Source organism: Durotheca rogersii, assembly GCF_024521655.1.
Source record: "Durotheca rogersii strain YMJ 92031201 chromosome Unknown GGS23scaffold_6, whole genome shotgun sequence".
NCBI lineage: Eukaryota > Fungi > Ascomycota > Sordariomycetes > Xylariales > Xylariaceae > Durotheca > Durotheca rogersii.
This window is the reverse complement of record NW_026251237.1, coordinates 764,061-782,621: the sequence shown is the minus strand read 5'-3', so window position 1 is coordinate 782,621 and position 18,561 is coordinate 764,061. Positions and strand designations below refer to the sequence as shown.

Here is an 18,561-nt window from a genome sequence, read left to right as displayed (position 1 = left end):
GTACCTACCTATAATGTATACATGCTATGGACACAGGTATATGCTTGCGGATACTTGTAGGTACCTACATGCCCTTTACAAGGTGGTAGAGGTACCTACCTATCTAGGCATGTGGTGCAACTTCCCTTGAAATGCGGGGGAGGGGTGAGATCTACCTACCAAAATGCGCTTGTACCAAGGTAGTTTCTATAGGCCGCCCACCTATCAATATGAGGTGAGGGGCCTCAATTTTTTTCCTCCCTCTCCCATCAGACGTGAACCGCGAAAATGCTGGATATGGGCTCGAATATCCCTCCCACTTATACCCACTAGCTCTCTCTCCATTGATAAGGCGCTCTCCAAAGCCTGTCTTTCGAAGCTGCAACGAACCATTGACAATCTCTCGCTAGGTATATTGCGTGCTCTAGGTAGCCATGGGAGTAGAGTTCCCACTCCGCGTCCTTCTCATCGGGAATGGAGGCAGAGAGCATGCGATTGCCTGGAAGTTGAGCCAGTCGCCCCTGGTAGAGTCTATCATAACCGTCCCGGGGAACGGTGGCACGGCGACCTGCCCCAAAGTCACCAACGATGCTTCAGTTTCATCAGATGATTTTCCGGCCCTGCTCGAACTCGCCCGGCGGAATAATGTGAATTACGTCGTCCCCGGCCCCGAGGCCCCTCTTGTCGCTGGCGCCGTGGACTTCTTCGAGAATGCCGGCATCAGGAGCTTTGGCCCATCGAGGAAGGCTGCTCGGATGGAGGGGAGTAAGACCTTCTCCAAGGACTTCATGAAGAAGCACGGCATCCCTACTGCGGCGTACGAGAATTTTTCCGACTACGACAGCGCCCGAAACTACTTGGATCGCGTGCAGCACGATGTAGTCATAAAGGCGAACGGGCTGGCTGCTGGCAAGGGAGTGATAATACCTACGTCAAAAGAGGAGGCGCAGACGGCTCTCAAGGAGATCATGCAAGACAAGGAGTTCGGATCTGCGGGGGATGAGGTCGTCATCGAGGAGTTCCTGACTGGCGACGAGTTAAGCATACTCACTTTCAGCGACGGCTATACCATAAAGTCGCTGCCTCCCGCCCAGGACCACAAGAGGATAGGAGAGAGAGACACCGGCTTGAACACGGGCGGCATGGGATGCTACGCCCCGACGAACATTGCTACGCCAGAACTCGTAGCGCAAATCGACCGAGAGATTATTCAGCCGACCATCGATGGTATGCGCAAGGACGAGATGCCGTTTGTCGGCGTCCTCTTCACCGGGCTCATGATTACCTCGGCTGGCCCGAAGGTTCTCGAATACAATGTCCGATTCGGAGACCCCGAGACACAGACTGTCCTGCCGCTGTTATCGCGAGACACCGATCTGGCCAAAATCATGGTCGCGTGCTCGGAGCGCTACCTAGACAGCATTGTAATTAATATCGAGCCCAGGTTCAGCGCGACTGTTGTCGTCGCTGCTGGCGGCTACCCCGAGTCGTACCCCAAGGGCGACGAGATTACCGTAGGGGCATCCCCCGAGGGCATCAACATATTCCACGCCGGCACGAAGCTAGCGAACGACAAATTGCTAACGGCCGGTGGACGAGTGATAGCCGCCAATGCCACAGCCGCCGAGAGCCTCCGGGCCGCGGTTGACAAAGCCTACGAGGGCGTGGGTCTCATACGTTTCGACAAGATGTACTACCGCAGAGACATCGCGCACCGCGCCTTCAAGCCGACCTCGGACACCACCAAGGAGGCCCTGACTTACGCGCAGGCAGGCGTGAGCATCGACGCCGGCAACCAATTCGTCGAGCGGATCCGCAACGCGGTGCGGTCGACGAAGCGGGCCGGCGCCGACGCCGAGATCGGCGGCTTCGGCGGCGAGGTCGACCTGGCGAAGGCGGGCTTCTCGGGCGACGCGCCGATCGTGGTGGGCGCGATCGACGGCGTCGGCACGAAGCTGATGATCGCGCAGGCGACGGGCGACCACAGCACGGTGGGCATCGACCTGGTGGCGATGAACGTCAACGACCTGGTCGTGCAGGGGGCCGAGCCGGTCCTGTTCCTCGACTACTTCGGCTGCAGCCGGCTCGACCCGGCGACGGCCGCCGCCTTCGTCGAGGGCGTCGCCGCCGGGTGCCGCGAGGCCGGCTGCGCCCTCGTCGGCGGCGAGACCGCCGAGATGCCCGGCATGTACCGCGGCGACGACTACGACGCCGCCGGCGCCGCCGTCGGCGTCATGCGCGCCCCCGACCGCCTCCCGCGCCTCGCCGCCATGGCCGACGGCGACGTGCTGCTCGGCCTCGCCTCGTCCGGCGTCCACTCTAACGGCTTCTCGCTCGTGCGCCGCATCCTGGCGCGCGAGGGCCTCGGCTACGACGCCCCCGCGCCGTGGGACGCGCCCCTCTTCGCCGCCTCCTCCGCCTCCTCGCCGCCGCCGGCCGGCCGCACCGTCGGCGCCGCCCTGCTAACACCGACGCGCATCTACGTGCGCGCGGCGCTCGCGGCGCTGCCGCGGCTCAAGGGCCTCGCCCACGTGACCGGCGGCGGGCTGCTCGAGAACGTGCCGCGCGCGCTGCCCGCCCACCTCGCGGCCGACATCGACGCGCGGTCCTGGCCGCTGCCGCCCGTGTTCCGCTGGCTCCGCCGCGCCGGCAACCTCGCCCCGCGCGAGCTCGCGCGCACCTTCAACGCCGGCGTCGGCATGGTCGCCGTCGTCGCCCCCGCCGACGCCCCCGCCGTCGCCGACACCCTGCGCGCTGCCGGCGAGACCGTCTACGTCATCGGCACCCTCGTCCCGAGGGCCCCCGGCGCCGAGGCCTGCGTCGTCAGGAACTTTGAGGTCTGGGACTAGGAGAGAGAGAGAGAGAAAGCAAGGACTGGGTAAAAACGCATAGGCAGGTTAGACAAAAAAAAAAGGGGGGGGGGGGGTAGGTGAGGCGACTGGGTTCCGCTGCAACTACCCGTCTAGGTAGATCAGGGTAGGCGATGAACAGAAATGTTTCGCGACGTTGAAGATATGCAGCTGCGTTACGCTATGACTGTATATATATATATATATACCTATATGTATGCAATAACGAATACGTGCGATGTGTTGTTCTTCATACCTGCTCCATCTCCGAACTCTGGAGAAAATAGAAGACGCTCATTAGCGTATGTCTTATGGGCAAAAAAAGAGAATGCTGATGAACAATGCCAATCGACAGACGGTGACCCAATAGGTCCCGTCCTGTCGTGTCCTGGTCTGCTGTAATGCTGCTGCGCGTGTGTAGAGCCCGAAAAGGGAAACAAAAAAAAATAGGAACCAAACCATTCATTCATTCATACGCGATGCAGAACTTCACAGCAAACGCCAACGCGGTAAGTTCTGAGCTCCGCGAGTCTTATGTCCCAATCTAGTCCCAAGGGAAAAAAAAAATCTAGTTTACCCAACCGAGAGTGGTAGGCCGGCTCTCTTCTCAGCACCGGCTTACATCTCATCGTTTGCCCACGCGGCCGCGGTAGTCGAAGCAGTCTCCTCGCTCGTCCCCCACTCCTTGCACATACCCACCCAATTGCGGTGGACGCAGTGCGACTTGGGTAGATCCGACGGCTCGGGTTCCGGGCGGGCCGTGTCGGTTGGCACAGGCGGAGGCGAGGTGATGACGTGAGGCTGCGATGGCCGCAACGATGTGGTGGCATCTGGGGTGGAGGTGGTGGACTTGTCTTTGCAGCCAAACCAGCCTGGCGTCTCGCACGTGGTAGTCGGGGTCGCGGTAGTCGTGGAGGTCGAAGTGGCGGTGGTGTCGGTCGTTGTAGTCTCGTCGTTGCAGCCGAACCAGCCAGGTGTTTTGCACGTAGTAGTTGAGCTACTAGTCGTGGTTGGTGTGCCGGGGGGTGCCGTCGTCGTAGTCTCATCGAGACAATCCCACCTTCAAGTTGTTAGCTGCTTGTGTCTCAGGAGACACTTAAATGGGTCGTTTTGCTTACCATCCGGGGGTCTGGCAGGTGGCCGTCCGAGTACGCGTTTTAGACTCGATAGAACTGCTTGAGGAAGTCGTGTCGTCGGTGCGATTACTTTCATACATCTTCCAGTTCGCGCAATCCCGGCATTCCGGCGTAAACCTGCATTCCGGGGCGTCGTCGTATTTTCGAATGACATCGTTGATCACGCTTCGTATCTTGTGCGTGCCAATACCCACTCTCCAACCATGGTCGGCTACGGTGTCGTAGACGCACTCATAACCAGTATGGCACGCCGTCTCCAACGCGTAGCCGGCGAAGGAACACGAGGCAGTCGCGCCATTGCACGACCCGACATAAATAGGATCCGCCGTGTGGCCCACATGGAATGACCCGGTATACTGTCGAGTCTGGGGGAACTCGGGGTCGGCATGCGGAGGTACCGGAAGGCCCAATCTACCAGCTGCCAGCGCCTCAGGAACGGCTTCGAACGTCACGACGGGGAGCCCGTAGGTTAGGCCGAGAAGGGAGCTGACCGCTCCACCGAGCGAGTGCCCGGCAACCCAAATGTTGGATTCGGGGTAAAGTTCCGTGACATTTGCATACAGCTCTCTGGCAGCCTGATAGTAGCGATTCTCATCGCGCAAGGCTGTTTTCACACATGTGTTATTGCAGCTATACGTGCTTGTTGCGCAATCGCAGACCTGGTGCCATGACCATTGGCCTTGCTGAGCACAGCAGCAGCTGAAGAAGAGGTTGTCGTTGATCTTATCATTCGTCGTTGTGCCTTCTCCGTCAAACACAGCCGGAGAGGTTCCCTTCAGTCCAACAACAATGGTGGAATTCGTCTCGTCGGCCCAGATGTGGCCCCTGAGCCCATCACCTTCCCAGCCGAAATCGGCGCTTCGGTTAAAGGGTTCTCCCACCTCATCCCAATCCGGCATACCTGGCTTCTCCACGTAGGCATCGGCCGCTATCAATGCCATAGTAAGAATTGTTTCCTTGTCGGTAACGTCGGGGCCGAGGACCTCGTCGACGGTCCAGGCGGAGGGACTGCTCGCGATGACATAGCCTCGCTGGCGAGCCTCGGCTACTAACGGGTCTACAGTACTGGGCCGCCGGTCGACCAGACGCTCGATCTTCCGAGGTTGACTCTTGGCCTTCAAAGGCAATATTCGTTCTGCCTCGTGGCCATCCTCTTCGGCCAGCCATATCTCCGCGTCCGACTCGCGGATGTCACGCCTCCGATGGAGTCCGGGGTGCCGGTAGGTGCCGTGGTGGAATATGTGGCGGAGCGTAAAGACGTGTTCGGCCGGCTGTGGCGGTTCGGGTATTAGGGGGGCCAGTATCGGCTCGTTGGGAAATGTAGCGCCCGCGTTCTGGAAGGTCGCAGCGGCTGGGGAAGCAGACATGGCAAGAATGGATAAGACCAGCTTCGAGGTGACTCTACCAGCAGAGTCGCAAGCCGAAGAATAATGTCGTTTTCGTCTTAAGCCCATGATGGCTGCTTTGGACTGAGTGTAGGCAGCCCGGGAGCTAGGTTACCAAAATGAGATAATAGGTTATGTGCAGAGGAAAGCTGGGATGGATGAGAGGATGAATGAATATGAGAAAACGTGTGGAATGGATGAGAGTGAGGAAGGAGAAGAAGACGACGACGATGTCTCAAGAGCGTTGAGGTGTTTGACAGGGTTGGCGGTGGTTGAGTGGACGATAAGAGTAGTTGGTCACGGCACATGCCACCTCCACACGTACCTAGGGAGTTCCAGGGTTGCGACGTGGGGCCAAGTGGCGACAGGTAGGCAGACGGGTGCTACGTACCTATGTACCTACCTCCTAACGTCCACCTCCCTAGCCTGTTACGGCATGTACCAAGGCATCTCAAGAGGTAGATGTTATTCGCCCACCGTTGACCAATGGCGGCCTCTCTCCAGTTGGCCTTACAGGTACCTACCTTAGGTACCTACCTCCTATCGGTACCACAGGTACCTCAAGGCGGTATACACGTACCATGCTAGGGTTCCCCGCTAGCGACTTTGATCTTAACCTGACTAAGAATGGCCAGATTCGAGAGCTTAATACCGCCGACTTATACCGCCTAGGTCGAGACTGGCTCCACTCACTCGAGTCAGTACATCAGGTACCTATTGGTGGATATTACTTAGGTAGGTGCCTAGGTACTTAAGGTACCTCTGCATATAAGCCGTGGGTAGGAATACTTCGTCAGGGATTCCAATGTTATTCTGAAATCCAAGCACATATTGGACAGGTGACTACACAGGCAGAGAGACAAGGCCGGCACTCTGAGTACATACGCGTAATGCATCAGACATCAAGCCGAAGCCGCTACAAGTTCTATCTAGGTAGTCCATGCACATGGTTTATGCAACCTATTATCCCCTACGCGCATAGTAGCAATACGCTAAACGCGTACATGGAAGGGCTGATGCACGTCAGCAATCCCTCTCTACCTACCTATCATGTGCCCGAGATAGCATTAATATCCCGATATGTATCCACGGATGGAGGCGATTTAAACATATGTATAAGGAGGAGAATGTTTCTGGAATTTTACTGAGATTGAGGTTATGTCTCAGGCAGGCGTCGGTGAAGAGGCGAGTTTTACCTTGTAATATTATCTTTAATAGCTCAGGCTAAGTGCGGACAGAAGTATTGCGAGGAGACTGTGGTTGTAGGCAGTTTGGTAAGTGCATCTATGTACATGTAGGTATAGAAGGTGTCCTGCTTACACAGAGAGGTAGGTAGGTACCCAGGTAGGTAGGTAGGTACCTAGGTAGGTAGGTAGGTACCCAGGTAGGTAGGTAGGTCGTACCGAGACACCACGGTACCTCTTGGCCCAACATGTTATGAGGTCGGGAGGCAGAGAAGTGCATCCTAACCTGTTAGGCTATGTGCGTATCTCAATGTATGAGCATATATATCAACACATATTCGTCGGTACATGTCTACGTACAAGCCTACACCACTAAGGTACTTCCTATGGAAGGTCAGGCTAGCTTCGACAGCACCGTACATATCTGCCTGCCTGCCTTATACGTGCTTCCCCTATGTAATATTGCCTGATAGATTACTACCTGATAGGCGACCCCGTTATCGTTTATCGTGTCTTCATGCGGCGGGCGTATGTGGACCACCGTCAACTTGTCAACCATCCATGTGCCTCCATCGATGATGCGCCCTCGTGTCTGGCACCAAGCTCTAGAACACCCAGCATCCTCCAGACAGCTAGCCAGTCAGTCAGTCTTCGCTGCCAGTCGCTGGCCGTCTTCGCTACCCGCATTGTCTTGACGGCCGCTCTTCTTCTGCCGATACCCGGACAAGAGGTATAGTAGCACACGCCCTTTTCCTGATAATCCTCTTCCCCCTGTTGAAGTGCGGTGGAGGCGTTGCGGTATTGCGTCCCTGCGACCAGTTTCAGGTCTTGGGCATTTCATGCTCCTCTCCGTAGCCCTTCTCGCCCTAGCTAGAGCCTCCCCTAGAGCTGAAATAATTACCTACCTATTTGCTTTGCTGCCATCTCCCTCGTCCCTTCTTCTCTAGAAGGCTAATATAATCACTATGGCGTCTAGAATTGCTAGCATCTTCATGGCACCCACGACCCCATCCAAGGGCTCCGAACCGAAGCCTGGGTCCCTTCCGAGCTCGAACTCTTTCCCGCACCAGGCCTCGGACGTGAATGACCCCCTGACGCGTCCCCAACGCGCCAGCACCATCCAGAATGGCGCGTCCCCGAAGGTCACTATCATACAGGACACGCCGCCGGAGAAGGCCCGGAAAGAGAGAACCGATACGTTTGAATCAGAGACCTCGGACGATGTGATAGAGGCTCCGCGGGCATCGGTCGACATGGAGGAGATACCAATCGAGTTGGTGAGCAAGACGGACAAGTTGAGTTGGGCAACCCTGTCCGTGCGTGCCGACCATGACTAATACCTGTGCTGTTATCTCAGCTTCATCGATTCCCTCACTGCCAGAGTCCACCCGACCCCGCCGAATATCGACAATCTTTCTAGGTTGTTTCAAGACTTTTACCATGTAGCTGCTTCACATATCCAAACACACATTGCGAGCCTCGCTACTCGGCAAATGCGGGACCGAGAGGCCTCTCTAGCCTCGTCGAGTTACTCGAGAGCTTCTGCTGCTAGTCTGTTGAGAGCGAAGGCAGCTTCTTTCAGCAATAAGGAGAAAGCCAAATCAACACCGTCCAAGGAGGAGCAACAAATGCTCACAGTCGACGAACTCGCGGAAAGAAAGCGAGCTAGGAGAGCGCTCGAGCAGAAGAGGGTCTTGCTCGAGGAAGCCGTCGAGAGACGGCTCTGTGAGGGCATATACTATCGCATATATCGCCATAGAAGCACCCAAGACGAGGCGCAGGATGACAAGCTCAGATCCAAGACGGCCGCCCTCGCTCTCGTAGGCATCGGTCCCGGAGACCTGGGAGTTGATCTCGGCGATCGTTCTGAGGAGGAGACTCCCGAATCTCTGGCAAAGAAGCAGGACGAAATCCGACACTACTTGGAACAAGCTCGTAAAGACTTGATGCTCATGCACGAGAAGAGGTATCCGCTGGGAAAGCTCAATCACCTCAAAGCCGCCCATAAGAGCATCGTGGATACGCTGTCCCACTTCCACCCCTCCTCGTCGGCGGACGAGATCATGCCGATGCTGATATATACCCTAATTACTATGCCACCCGAGAAGCTGAATGTGATCAGTGATTCCAATTTTATACAAAGATTCCGTTGGGAGGAGAAACTCGAGGGAGAAGCCGCATACTGCTTGACGAATCTCGAGGCCGCGATTACCTTCTTACAGACGGTAGATCTCGCCAGTCTTCGGGCGGACGAAGCCTCGTCGGGACCGCCCAAGCTAGAGAACCAGCCTGGGGTGCCGAGGGCGGAGACGTTCCCGCCAGCTTATACTGCTGGCCTGTCCGCGTCCGCGTCCAGCTCGGCCGCCGCAGTCCCCGAGAGTACACAGGATGTGAAGGCCACCTCGTCATCCGCGAGCTTGCGGGCCGCCGTCCAACGCCGCAGGTTGAGCGATCTTATTCAAACGCCAGCTCATGCTATCGGGACTGCAAGTGACTCATTATTCAGCACCGCCGACCAGAGCTTCAAAACCATAGGAATTAGCTTGGGCGATAGCTACAAGTTCCTTCTTGGCAAACTTCGAGATAGCTCTGCGAGTGGACGGGAATTAATAGTGCCACGAACTCTAGATGACGCACGGAAACTCATTGGCACTCCGCCGCCAGACGATGACGCCTCCGTCGACGGCACAATCATAGCTCCGGGAAGCGAGGACAGGATATTGTCCCTAGTTGGTGGCAAGGGGACATCGAGGGATCGTAGTGCAGATAGCGCGAGGAGCGCGAGGAGTGCCGGCAGCTCGAAGAGATTAGCCGAGGAAGCCAAGGAGAAAGCGGCTGCTGCAACGTCGTCAGCTGCACCCAATCCGGCGCTGGTTGACCAGATGCGGAGTCTTGGTAATTCCCTGAACCCCATGAACCGCTTCTCTGGGATCGGCATGATGCGCGGCTTCGGACGTACAGCCACGGCTCCAGCACCGCCGGCGAAGGACGTCGCGGTTAAGCCGGCAGACGGCGGAGACCTGGCCACGGTGAGGAACACGCATTGGAGTCCACAAACTGAACCGCGCTAACTAGTATGATTAGGCCTTCCCGGATCTTGCCGCGTCCTTACCGCCGAAAGATACCCCGAAGATCGACCCCCCCAAGAAGAAATTCATGGAGCTCCAGAACCCTGCGGATTTAAGAATCGGCGACGTCCTGGAGCTGCTCCGGGACTACCGCCGGCTCGCCGGCGCGCTCAAGGACATGGATGCCTTTAAGGAATAGGCCAACTAACCGAACGTGCGTACGTCATGGTAACCACGCGCAGTAACGGGCAGGACGGCTAGCTATCAGAGTGCATCTGGGACGGGATCGGAGTAGTGGGCTATTCTCAACACATTTTCGCATGGTACGGAGTTTCCGAGCGGGCAAGGAGACGACGGGAAGAGGCAGTATTTGGGGGGTTTTTTTTGGTTTTGTTTTTTGAGATATTCTGGGGTCTGACATAGACAGGGGTGGGATCAGAAGGCTACTCGCGCCCCTCTCTCTACTTACACCAGGGGTGCTTTGAAACATGAAAGCATACAGGAAACCGGAGTGTAAATACGTGCGGGACGCAGATGATATATATCCCCATGTTTATAAGCCAGAAAGGGAGGGTTTAGTGGTATATTATAGACACGAAAGGGGGCCGGGGAATTCCCTCATTTCTCAACGCCAGTTCTTCTCTCAGCAGGAAAGAAAGAAGAAAAAAACCATACGCGGGAAGCGAGCCCATCCAACAAGCAAAGCTACTTAGCCCAGACGGTTCGGTCAGTTTAGTCCGTCTCGCTAGAAAAAAAACCCCCCCCAAATAGCACAACACCCCGAGTGATGCTAACCCTGTATGTATTTCTTTTGCTGGCTCTCTCCTCTCCCACGCCTCGTTTCCGCTTGCTTGCTTGCTCTGTCTGCTGCTGTCCTCATCCCCCAGCGTTTCCGCCTCGACGTCCTGCCTCTCTGTATGACGTTGCTAGGTGTCGCGAAGGGAGACTGCAAGCCAGTCGGGCCTGTCTCGCCCTGCTGCTCCCGCTGTAAGCGGGCCCGTCCCGTCCGCCCCGCCCCCGCCCGCCACCCCTCCCCTCCACCGGTCCATCCGTCCATACCGGGCCCCCTTCGCATTCCGACCCCTCCGGCGCGGCCCCCCGTTCTCCCCCCCCCCCAGCCCCGGAGCGGAAGAGACGCGAGGGAGGGGGCCGGGGGAGGGGAGACAAGGGGGTAGAAGAAGTGCGGATCGGCCAGTCGGAGCCGCACCCCGGTCCCACGCCGACAATGGAATCGCGCGCTGGCATACACACATTACAACACGAACACGCACACTCACATACACGCAGACCTTTCCGTGACAGGAGACAAATTTAGGTAAGTTAAAGTTAGGTTTTAGGGGAGGCGGGGAGGGAAAGGGGGGTTGGTAATAAATGGTAGAGCCACGCGTCAGTGGTAGCCGTTAGTGCTCTTAGTAGGGCTAGGGGGTCCGTTCGTGGCATGATTTTTGGGGTTGTCGGTGCGGGGGCCCGGTCCGGCCGTCGCCGCGGCGCCTCGCGGGCCGGAGATGAGGTTTTCCATGAAGCTGATGTAGTCGTATTGGGGCATGCCGCGGTCCTGGGCCATGTCGGGCCCGGTGTGCTTGGGGACGATCTCGCACAGCTTCTCGATGACCTCGTCGGGCACGAGCGAGTGGCGCAGGTCCATCTCGGTGACGTAGGGCTTGCCGTCGGCGACCTCGCGGAAGGACTGGAAGACCTGCTCGGCCGTGTTCTGGTCCTCGGTCACGTCCACCATGAAGCGGATGAACTGCTCGAACGTGACGCAGTCGCGCCCCCGCGACGTCTCGACGAAGTAGTCGTGCATCTCGTCCTCGCTGAAGACGAGCCCGAGCGACGCGAGCGCCGCCGAGAACTCGAGCTCCGACAGCGAGTTGGTGTCGTTGCGGTCGAAGTGCCGGAACACCGACTCGAACTCCTCGAGCTGGATCGGCGTCAGGTTCGTCATGCTGCGCGCCACCATCTGGTTCTCGAGGAAGGCCAGCTTCTTCTGCACCGACGTCTTCACCAGCCCGAGCTCGTACGACAGCTCGTCGTACGTGTACGTCGTGAAGTCATTCTCCTCGATGTTCGCCTCCTGGCACTTGGCGTCGACTGCCGCGATCTTCTCCAGGTACGCGTCGAGCGGCGGCAGGCTGTCGCTCAGCCGTCGCACGTGCAGCAGCTGGTCCTCCACGTCGCCCTCGAGGCCCGAAATGGCAATCTGCATCGTGTTGAGAGCGAGCGCGAAGTCGTTCGCCTTGTCGGCAAATGATTTGCGGAGGGCGTTCTTGATGCTGCGCGCGCCGGCGTCGTTAGCGGGGACGGTTATCCAATGCGGAGCGCTTACCAGGACTTACTCTCGAATGGTCTCGTTGATGAGCTGGCCACGCATCATCTCGGCCTTCGTCAACTTGGCCCACTCCCTGTCCATGGCCTCCAGCGACAGCTCTGGGGGAGGCTCATACGCCCGGAGTCGGTAGGTGCCCAGCTTCGTCTTGATGTTTCCCAGCAACGTGGCGAGATCGCTCTTCTCGGCGACCCAATCTCGCTTCTTGCCTCTTTTATACGACGCAAACTCGCCGGCTTGCTTCTTCGCGTCGACGTACGTGCCCTCGAAAGTCGCCTGCTGCCATTTTTCTATTTGCTCCCTTATCTGTTGCTGCAACGCGGCCACCCTCCTCTCGTAGGCGCTCTGCATCTCCCAGGCCCCTTGCATGTTGTTCACGAACTTCTCGACACGCCGGCCGGCGTTCTCAACCTTTTCCATCTGCGAGAAGGCGTGGAACCAGTAGGCGATATATGTCATCAAACTCCTCTCGTCGGGCTTCGCGACGTCGCACACATCCTCGACATCCAACAGGTCCGGGATGCCGATCTCCTTATGAGCGATCTCGAAGGCCAGCTGCATGTTGCCTCGGTGGTCCGACTTGTCTAGCGCGTCGTAGTCGATCAGGTCGGGCCGGTGTATGTCTAGCAGCGCGCAGAAGGCGAGTCCGTCGTTCCAACTGGTGCTGAAGTCGCGGACGTCGACCTCGTCGTAGCATGCTGTCTTGCGTTGGCACCACAATAGGAGACCCTCCTTGGCCGTCATGCCCTCTTCGTTGATATCGCTGATGGTAAATCTGAGAATGAGGGTCCAGATTAATCCTAGGATGATCTTGCGATTGCCGTCGACCACATCCTCTGCGCCGATGTTGGTCATCTGAATGCCTCGCGACTTGATGAAGTTGAGCGCCGTGTTGGCATTTTCGAACTTCTGAACTCGGAGCTTCGGTTTCGCAGCATATCGGCCTAACGACTCACATGACAGACATTCTAATAAATGTATTAGGAGGACCTAGAGAGGATCAATGGCTATTCGGTTGGCGGGTCGGGTTGGTTTGCGTGGTTCGCGCGCCGACTTACAGCATCACTCAAATCGACCACCAGGTCTTTCACCACCAGACCCCTCCCGGCGATCTTAGTATTCATCCTGGCATTCCAAGCACGTCAGTCATCGCGGGGCTAGGTCACAATCGAGAGAAACAATGTCTTATCGGCGGCAATAGCGACACCGAGGAATAGATAGATAGCTAACCATTTGGTGAAGGTCTTCTGCTGGACGGTAACCCATTTGTGATCCATCTTGGTCAGGTGTGGCCCCCCGGCTGCTCAGGGGCAGCTCAGATCAGTAGCGCTGGCAAGACACGGATCGGTCGACGACAGGCGGGTCGTAATCCTCAAAGTCGCGTCTTCGTATGCGGGCTCCCTCGGCGAGCCTCTTTCTGTCGGTTGGTTCGTGGGCTCGTCTCTCCCGGCGAGAAACAATATGGAGCGCGAGGTCGATCGTCGGCGGCAGAAACAGCGAGCGGTGCGAGGTATAGTCGGAGGAAGAGGTCGGGTCGACGGCGCTGGTGGTGCTCCGGCCCCTATCACGCATGTATATACGGGCGCGGAGAAATTGGAAATTAGGATAAAGAGTTGTTGTCTCTGAATGGGCGGGCGCAATTATTAAGATGGTGGTTGGGGTAGGGAAGACGAAACAAGGAATATCAATACCCTCGCAGAATCGTAGTACGTGTAGGCTCCGTCTTGTTGTGCATGAGAACGAGAGCCGTGGTGGTATTACTAACGTTGCGTTGGGCGGCGGGTAAGGGAATGCGTGGATGGCTGTCGCCCAAATCGGCTTCTACAATTGGTTGCCCAAGGGATCCCCTAATTCCCGCCATTCCACTTTATCGATAAGGTACACGAAGCATGTATGGATGAGTACCTCATACTTGCATATGTACCTAATGTACCTACATACGTTTGTGGATGTACATACACCTACTAAAGGATGGAAAGGATGGAACGGAAGAGATACCTCCTAATGTACCTACCTACCTACATATGTACATAGTATACATCATACATCCCCGCGGGCAGCTCGCCGTGATATGTACCTACCTGTAACGTAGGCGCATACTTGCGCATGCTGTACCACCACTCCGGGTACTGAACGTATGTAGATATAAAGGTACCTACCACATGCATCAATACTACAGGTAGGTACGAAAGGAACATTTAGGCACATCAGGAGATCGATGCCTATTGGACCAATGTCAAGGTACCTAATGTGTGTGTATGTATCCCAATATCCCAATGCCTACAGGCAGCGGGCCAGGTACATTACTCGGACATCCATCTCCCTCCTCCCCCAGGTGAACAGGGACGTCGACTGGCCCCGTAAATTGTTTTCTCGGGTGCTATGGATGTCTTCCGGAAGTTGGCATGGAACTCGGCAAGGGTGCAGAAGTGGGCTGAGCATTTTGCATGTATGTATAGTATGAAGTAGGTACCTCCAGGTACAGCCATAACAGGAATTGGTGGCTGCCCCTCACCCCATTCCTTGATTATCGATAACCTACGGCAACAGTGCCCGAGGTATGTACGTACCTATGTACCCAGGTACTGCTTTAAGCACCTAAGGTACCTCCTCCATAGACCCTGAGGATTGCCGTGTTACCACCGTCTAGCCCGGGAATCGAGTTTCGCCGCCATCGTGCGCAAACCCATCTTCGGGGCAGCGTTATTTTAGTTGTAGCCCTTATTGCCTTTCCATTCTTCTTTTTCGTTCTCTGCCTTTTTCCTTTTTTTCTACTTTATTTTCCTATCCCCCTGGCCGGGCTCCTCTTCCCCGTTCGCGAGAAGTACATCACGGTGGAAATGGCTTCTAGGTCCAGGTTGGCACCGGTCTTGAGGCGGGTAGCAATACCCAGCTGGAGGAGACCAGCGACAGCCACCTGCCCCGCCATGTGTGTCACCCGTGGCATGTCGAGCACTGCCCCGCGACAATTACGAGAGTCGAGTGCAAGAAGCGCCAAATACACTTCGGACTCCTATCCCGAAATCAAGAGGGACTCTCGCTTCGCCCAGATAACCAAGGAGCATGTCGACTATTTTAAGACGCTGCTCGGCAAAGAGTCCGCCGTAGTTGACGGCGTGACTGCTGGCGTTGCGGAGGATGATATGGAGCCGTACAATGGCGACTGGATGCACAAATACAGGGGCCACTGCAAGCTGGTGTTGAAGCCTGCTTCGACCGAGCAAGTCAGCAAGATCCTCAAGTACTGTAACGAGAACGTGCTGGCTGTTGTCCCCCAGGGCGGCAACACCGGCCTCGTCGGCGGCTCTGTACCTGTATTCGACGAGATCGTTGTCAGCACTAGCCGAATGAACCAAATTCGATTTTTCGATGATGTGAGCGGTGTCTTGGTTGCTGACGCCGGCGTCATTTTAGAAGTAGCCGACCAGTTCCTCGCCGAGAAGGGCTACATCTTCCCCTTAGACCTCGGCGCGAAGGGTTCCTGCCACATCGGCGGCAACGTCTCGACCAATGCCGGCGGGCTCCGGTTACTTCGGTATGGAAGTTTGCACGGCAGCGTTCTCGGCGTTGAGGCGGTTCTACCCGACGGGACCATCCTGGACGACCTCAGCAGGCTACGAAAGAACAACACCGGCTACGACTTGAAGCAGCTCTTCATCGGCGGAGAGGGCACCATCGGTATGATCACTGCCGTATCGATACATTGTCCCCAGCGGTCAAACGCGGTCAATGTCGCCTTTCTCGGCCTTGAGTCCTACGAGAAGCTCCAGCAAGCTTTCCGAGAAGCCAAGTCGCAGCTCGGCGAAATCCTCTCCGCTTTCGAGTTGATGGACTCGGAAAGTCAGGAAATCCTCCACAAAGTCAAGGACAATAAGCGGCCACTTGAACAACGTCACCCTTTCTACTGCCTCATCGAGACAAGCGGGTCTAATGCCGATCACGACAACGAAAAACTGGAGAAATTTCTCGAAGATGTCATGACCAAAGAGATTGTTGCCGACGGCGTGGTAGCGCAGGACGAAGCACAGCTGAAGGCTCTCTGGAGCCAACGGGAAGGCATTACGGAATCCGTGGGCCACTGGGGGGGAGTGTATAAATACGACGTGTCGATCCCCCTGCAAGACATGTACAAGCTCGTGGAGGATGTGAGGAAGAGAGTCGAGGATGCAGGGCTGAAGGGCGAGACCGATGAGTACCCCATCATTGAGGTCATCGGATACGGCCATATGGGCGACTCGAACTTACATCTCAACGTCGCAGTGCGGAGATACGACAAAAAAGTGGAAGAGGCTCTCGAACCCTACGTGTATGAATGGATCAAGGACAAGAACGGCAGCATCAGCGCCGAGCACGGCCTGGGTATAGCCAAGAAGAAATACATCGGCTACAGCCGGAACGAGACCACGGTGGGTCTGATGAAGCAGATCAAGAACCTTTACGACCCGGTAAGTTCTGCTCGACCGCTCACGCCCCAGCCTACAAGAGGTACTGACCGTCTTCGCAGAAAGGTATAATGAACCCTTACAAGTATATATAAACGACGACACATTCTCGGTCTAGCTTGTGCGATTTTGGCCGTTCGCTTCGATGTGTCACCTGACCGCGGGCCACCCCCCTGGAGCCACCTTACTCTTACTTAAAAAAAAACCAGTAAAAGATGCTACTTTCTACCACGCATCACCTTACAATATACGTCACTAGAAGTTATAATACATATTACTCGATTCGTGTTTTTCAGCTTTTTAAACGAGTTCAAGTTTCGTCAAACGGAACGGTTTATAAAATATAGAAATCTATGTTTTATAGAAAGGTAAAATTTAAATACATTACAATAATACAATGGACTGGGACGACCGTGTCAATCTAGACAACAACGTGTCATTCCTTTCATGGATACGGAAATACGATGACGCACGAGAAAAACAGCTGACGGATTGGGTTTCCACCTTTCACCACGATAGCCTGCGTTGCAAGCTGGTTACACATAAACGCGGTGACAGCCGTGGCGCGTATAACTTGAGTTGCAGGATGGAGTTCGAAAATGGGGAGGAGTGGATGGTGCGTTTTCCCATGGTCGGAAAAGTTGTCAATGCCGACGAGAAGACCGAGATTGAAGTGGCTACGATGAATCTAATCCGTCAACGGACCACGATACCTATCCCCCAGGTCAAAGCTTGGGGGTTGGCGGCGGATAACGCCCTTGGAATTGGTCCTTTCATCATGATGGATTTCGTCCAAGGCATCAGTGTCGCTGACATTCTTCAAACACCGGATTCCAGAATCATGAGACAGGACATTAGTGAGAGAGTCATCGAGGTCATCTTCCGCCAGATGATCAATTTCTCTCTGCAGCTCCGGAAACTTGGCTTTGCACACATCGGCAGCTTAACCTCAACGTCTACCGCTAGCGAGGGTGGCTCCGCTGCGACGATTCATTCGCGGCCCGTGACAAAGAAGTCGCATGATTTTCTCTTGGACGGCGGAGTTAATGTTCTTGGTGGGTAACAGTGTTTCCATTTGTCCATGTTGTTAGTGTCTCGGCAGCTTCAATCTGATTTCTTAATGCCTTTCAGGTCCTCCAAACGAGATATTCTCATCCACGACCGAGTACTTTCGCCATGTCGTTGACCAGGACCTACGGCATCTACACGACCAACCAAATTCGGTCGACGATGACCAGGATGCAAGAGAAAAGTATATCTACTTTAATATCATGAAGGCCTTGATCACTCGTCATGTTCTGCCAGGCCATGACAAGGGACCGTTCAAGCTCACATGCGACGATTTCCAACCTACAAATATGATCGTCAACAACGAACAGGATCTCAAAGTAGTCGCAGTGATTGATTGGGAGTGGTCGTATACTGCGCCAGCCCAGCTGGTAAATTCCACGCCGACGTGGCTTCTGATCCAGTCTCCTAACGCCTGGGCCTCCGTTGATGAGCGGCTTACTAGGTTCAACTGGCACTTGGAACTATATACGCGGATATTGGAAGAAGAGGAGCCAAAGATCCTAGGGGACGGTATTGTCGCGGACCAGAAGCCCTCGACAATGTTACGTGCGTGCCAAGAAGATGGCCGCCAATGGTTTCACTTCATCATCCTACGTGGCTTCAACGGTCCCACCTGTGTCCCGTTTGTAAAGCTCCGGGAGGAGACGAGAGACTGGGATAAACTTGCTGCTGCTGTCCCAGAAGAAGATATCAACTCCTTTGTCCAGAAGAAAATGGCAGACTTACAGAAGTACGAGAAACAGCTGGTTGAGATGAAGGAACGATACAAGATAGCGCTGCGCGGGGACTTGAAGGATTTGGACACTTTTCTCTGCAAGAACACGGAAATGCTTTCTCTCGATGGATGGCGCTACCAGTGGCAGTCCTGGACTTGTTTCAATCGGTAACCCTAACTTGGACGTATATGAGTGCCACCGGGCTGATTTCGCGCGATCATCTCTCCTGCACTCTCATTTTTTCGGAGACCTCATTCAATATTTTTTGCAGTCAGATCTACCTATTCCCTTCAACATTGTTGGCGTCGTGCGACTGGGAGCCCGGATTAGCCTGCCGCGCAGACGACGAAAGTTGGTGACAGTGGATAAGTCCCATTGTCATCCTCGTCAGACCACACGAAGACG

At 55.6% G+C, this 18,561-nt stretch overlaps 6 protein-coding genes across 6 annotated transcripts; 4 read left to right on the top strand and 2 right to left on the bottom strand.

Moving 5' to 3' along the window:
- Window positions 1-31: 31 nt before the first annotated feature.
- Window positions 32-3,063, top strand: GGS23DRAFT_457630 (phosphoribosylamine--glycine ligase). Its single transcript, XM_051514072.1, has one exon. The coding sequence runs from the start codon at window positions 414-416 to the stop codon at window positions 2,826-2,828; it is 2,415 nt and encodes an 804-aa protein (XP_051373347.1). The 5' UTR covers window positions 32-413; the 3' UTR covers window positions 2,829-3,063.
- GGS23DRAFT_561169 (alpha/beta-hydrolase) lies at window positions 3,034-5,679 on the bottom strand. Its single transcript, XM_051515925.1, has 3 exons — window positions 3,947-5,679; window positions 3,288-3,888; window positions 3,034-3,102 (listed from the first exon to the last, which is right to left on the bottom strand). The coding sequence occupies exons 1-2, from the start codon at window positions 5,416-5,418 to the stop codon at window positions 3,447-3,449; spliced, it is 1,914 nt and encodes a 637-aa protein (XP_051373346.1). The 5' UTR covers window positions 5,419-5,679; the 3' UTR covers window positions 3,034-3,102; window positions 3,288-3,446.
- Window positions 5,680-7,196: 1,517 nt separating this feature from the next.
- On the top strand, window positions 7,197-10,101 carry GGS23DRAFT_457618 (uncharacterized protein). Its single transcript, XM_051514071.1, has 4 exons — window positions 7,197-7,263; window positions 7,510-7,827; window positions 7,891-9,562; window positions 9,618-10,101. The coding sequence occupies exons 2-4, from the start codon at window positions 7,526-7,528 to the stop codon at window positions 9,798-9,800; spliced, it is 2,157 nt and encodes a 718-aa protein (XP_051373345.1). The 5' UTR covers window positions 7,197-7,263; window positions 7,510-7,525; the 3' UTR covers window positions 9,801-10,101.
- A 525-nt stretch (window positions 10,102-10,626) lies between these two features.
- GGS23DRAFT_561160 (calponin homology domain-containing protein) lies at window positions 10,627-13,668 on the bottom strand. The gene is made up of 4 exons (XM_051515924.1): window positions 13,158-13,668; window positions 12,986-13,052; window positions 11,938-12,917; window positions 10,627-11,874 (listed from the first exon to the last, which is right to left on the bottom strand). The coding sequence occupies exons 1-4, from the start codon at window positions 13,202-13,204 to the stop codon at window positions 10,989-10,991; spliced, it is 1,980 nt and encodes a 659-aa protein (XP_051373344.1). The 5' UTR covers window positions 13,205-13,668; the 3' UTR covers window positions 10,627-10,988.
- Window positions 13,669-14,360: 692 nt separating this feature from the next.
- Window positions 14,361-16,729, top strand: GGS23DRAFT_457455 (D-lactate dehydrogenase 2 mitochondrial precursor). The gene is made up of 2 exons (XM_051514069.1): window positions 14,361-16,372; window positions 16,432-16,729. The coding sequence occupies exons 1-2, from the start codon at window positions 14,768-14,770 to the stop codon at window positions 16,462-16,464; spliced, it is 1,638 nt and encodes a 545-aa protein (XP_051373343.1). The 5' UTR covers window positions 14,361-14,767; the 3' UTR covers window positions 16,465-16,729.
- GGS23DRAFT_457488 (uncharacterized protein) lies at window positions 16,533-18,435 on the top strand. The gene is made up of 2 exons (XM_051514070.1): window positions 16,533-17,424; window positions 17,501-18,435. Exons 1-2 carry the CDS (start codon window positions 16,767-16,769, stop codon window positions 18,325-18,327), a joined length of 1,485 nt encoding a protein of 494 aa, XP_051373342.1. The 5' UTR covers window positions 16,533-16,766; the 3' UTR covers window positions 18,328-18,435.
- Window positions 18,436-18,561: the final 126 nt, after the last annotated feature.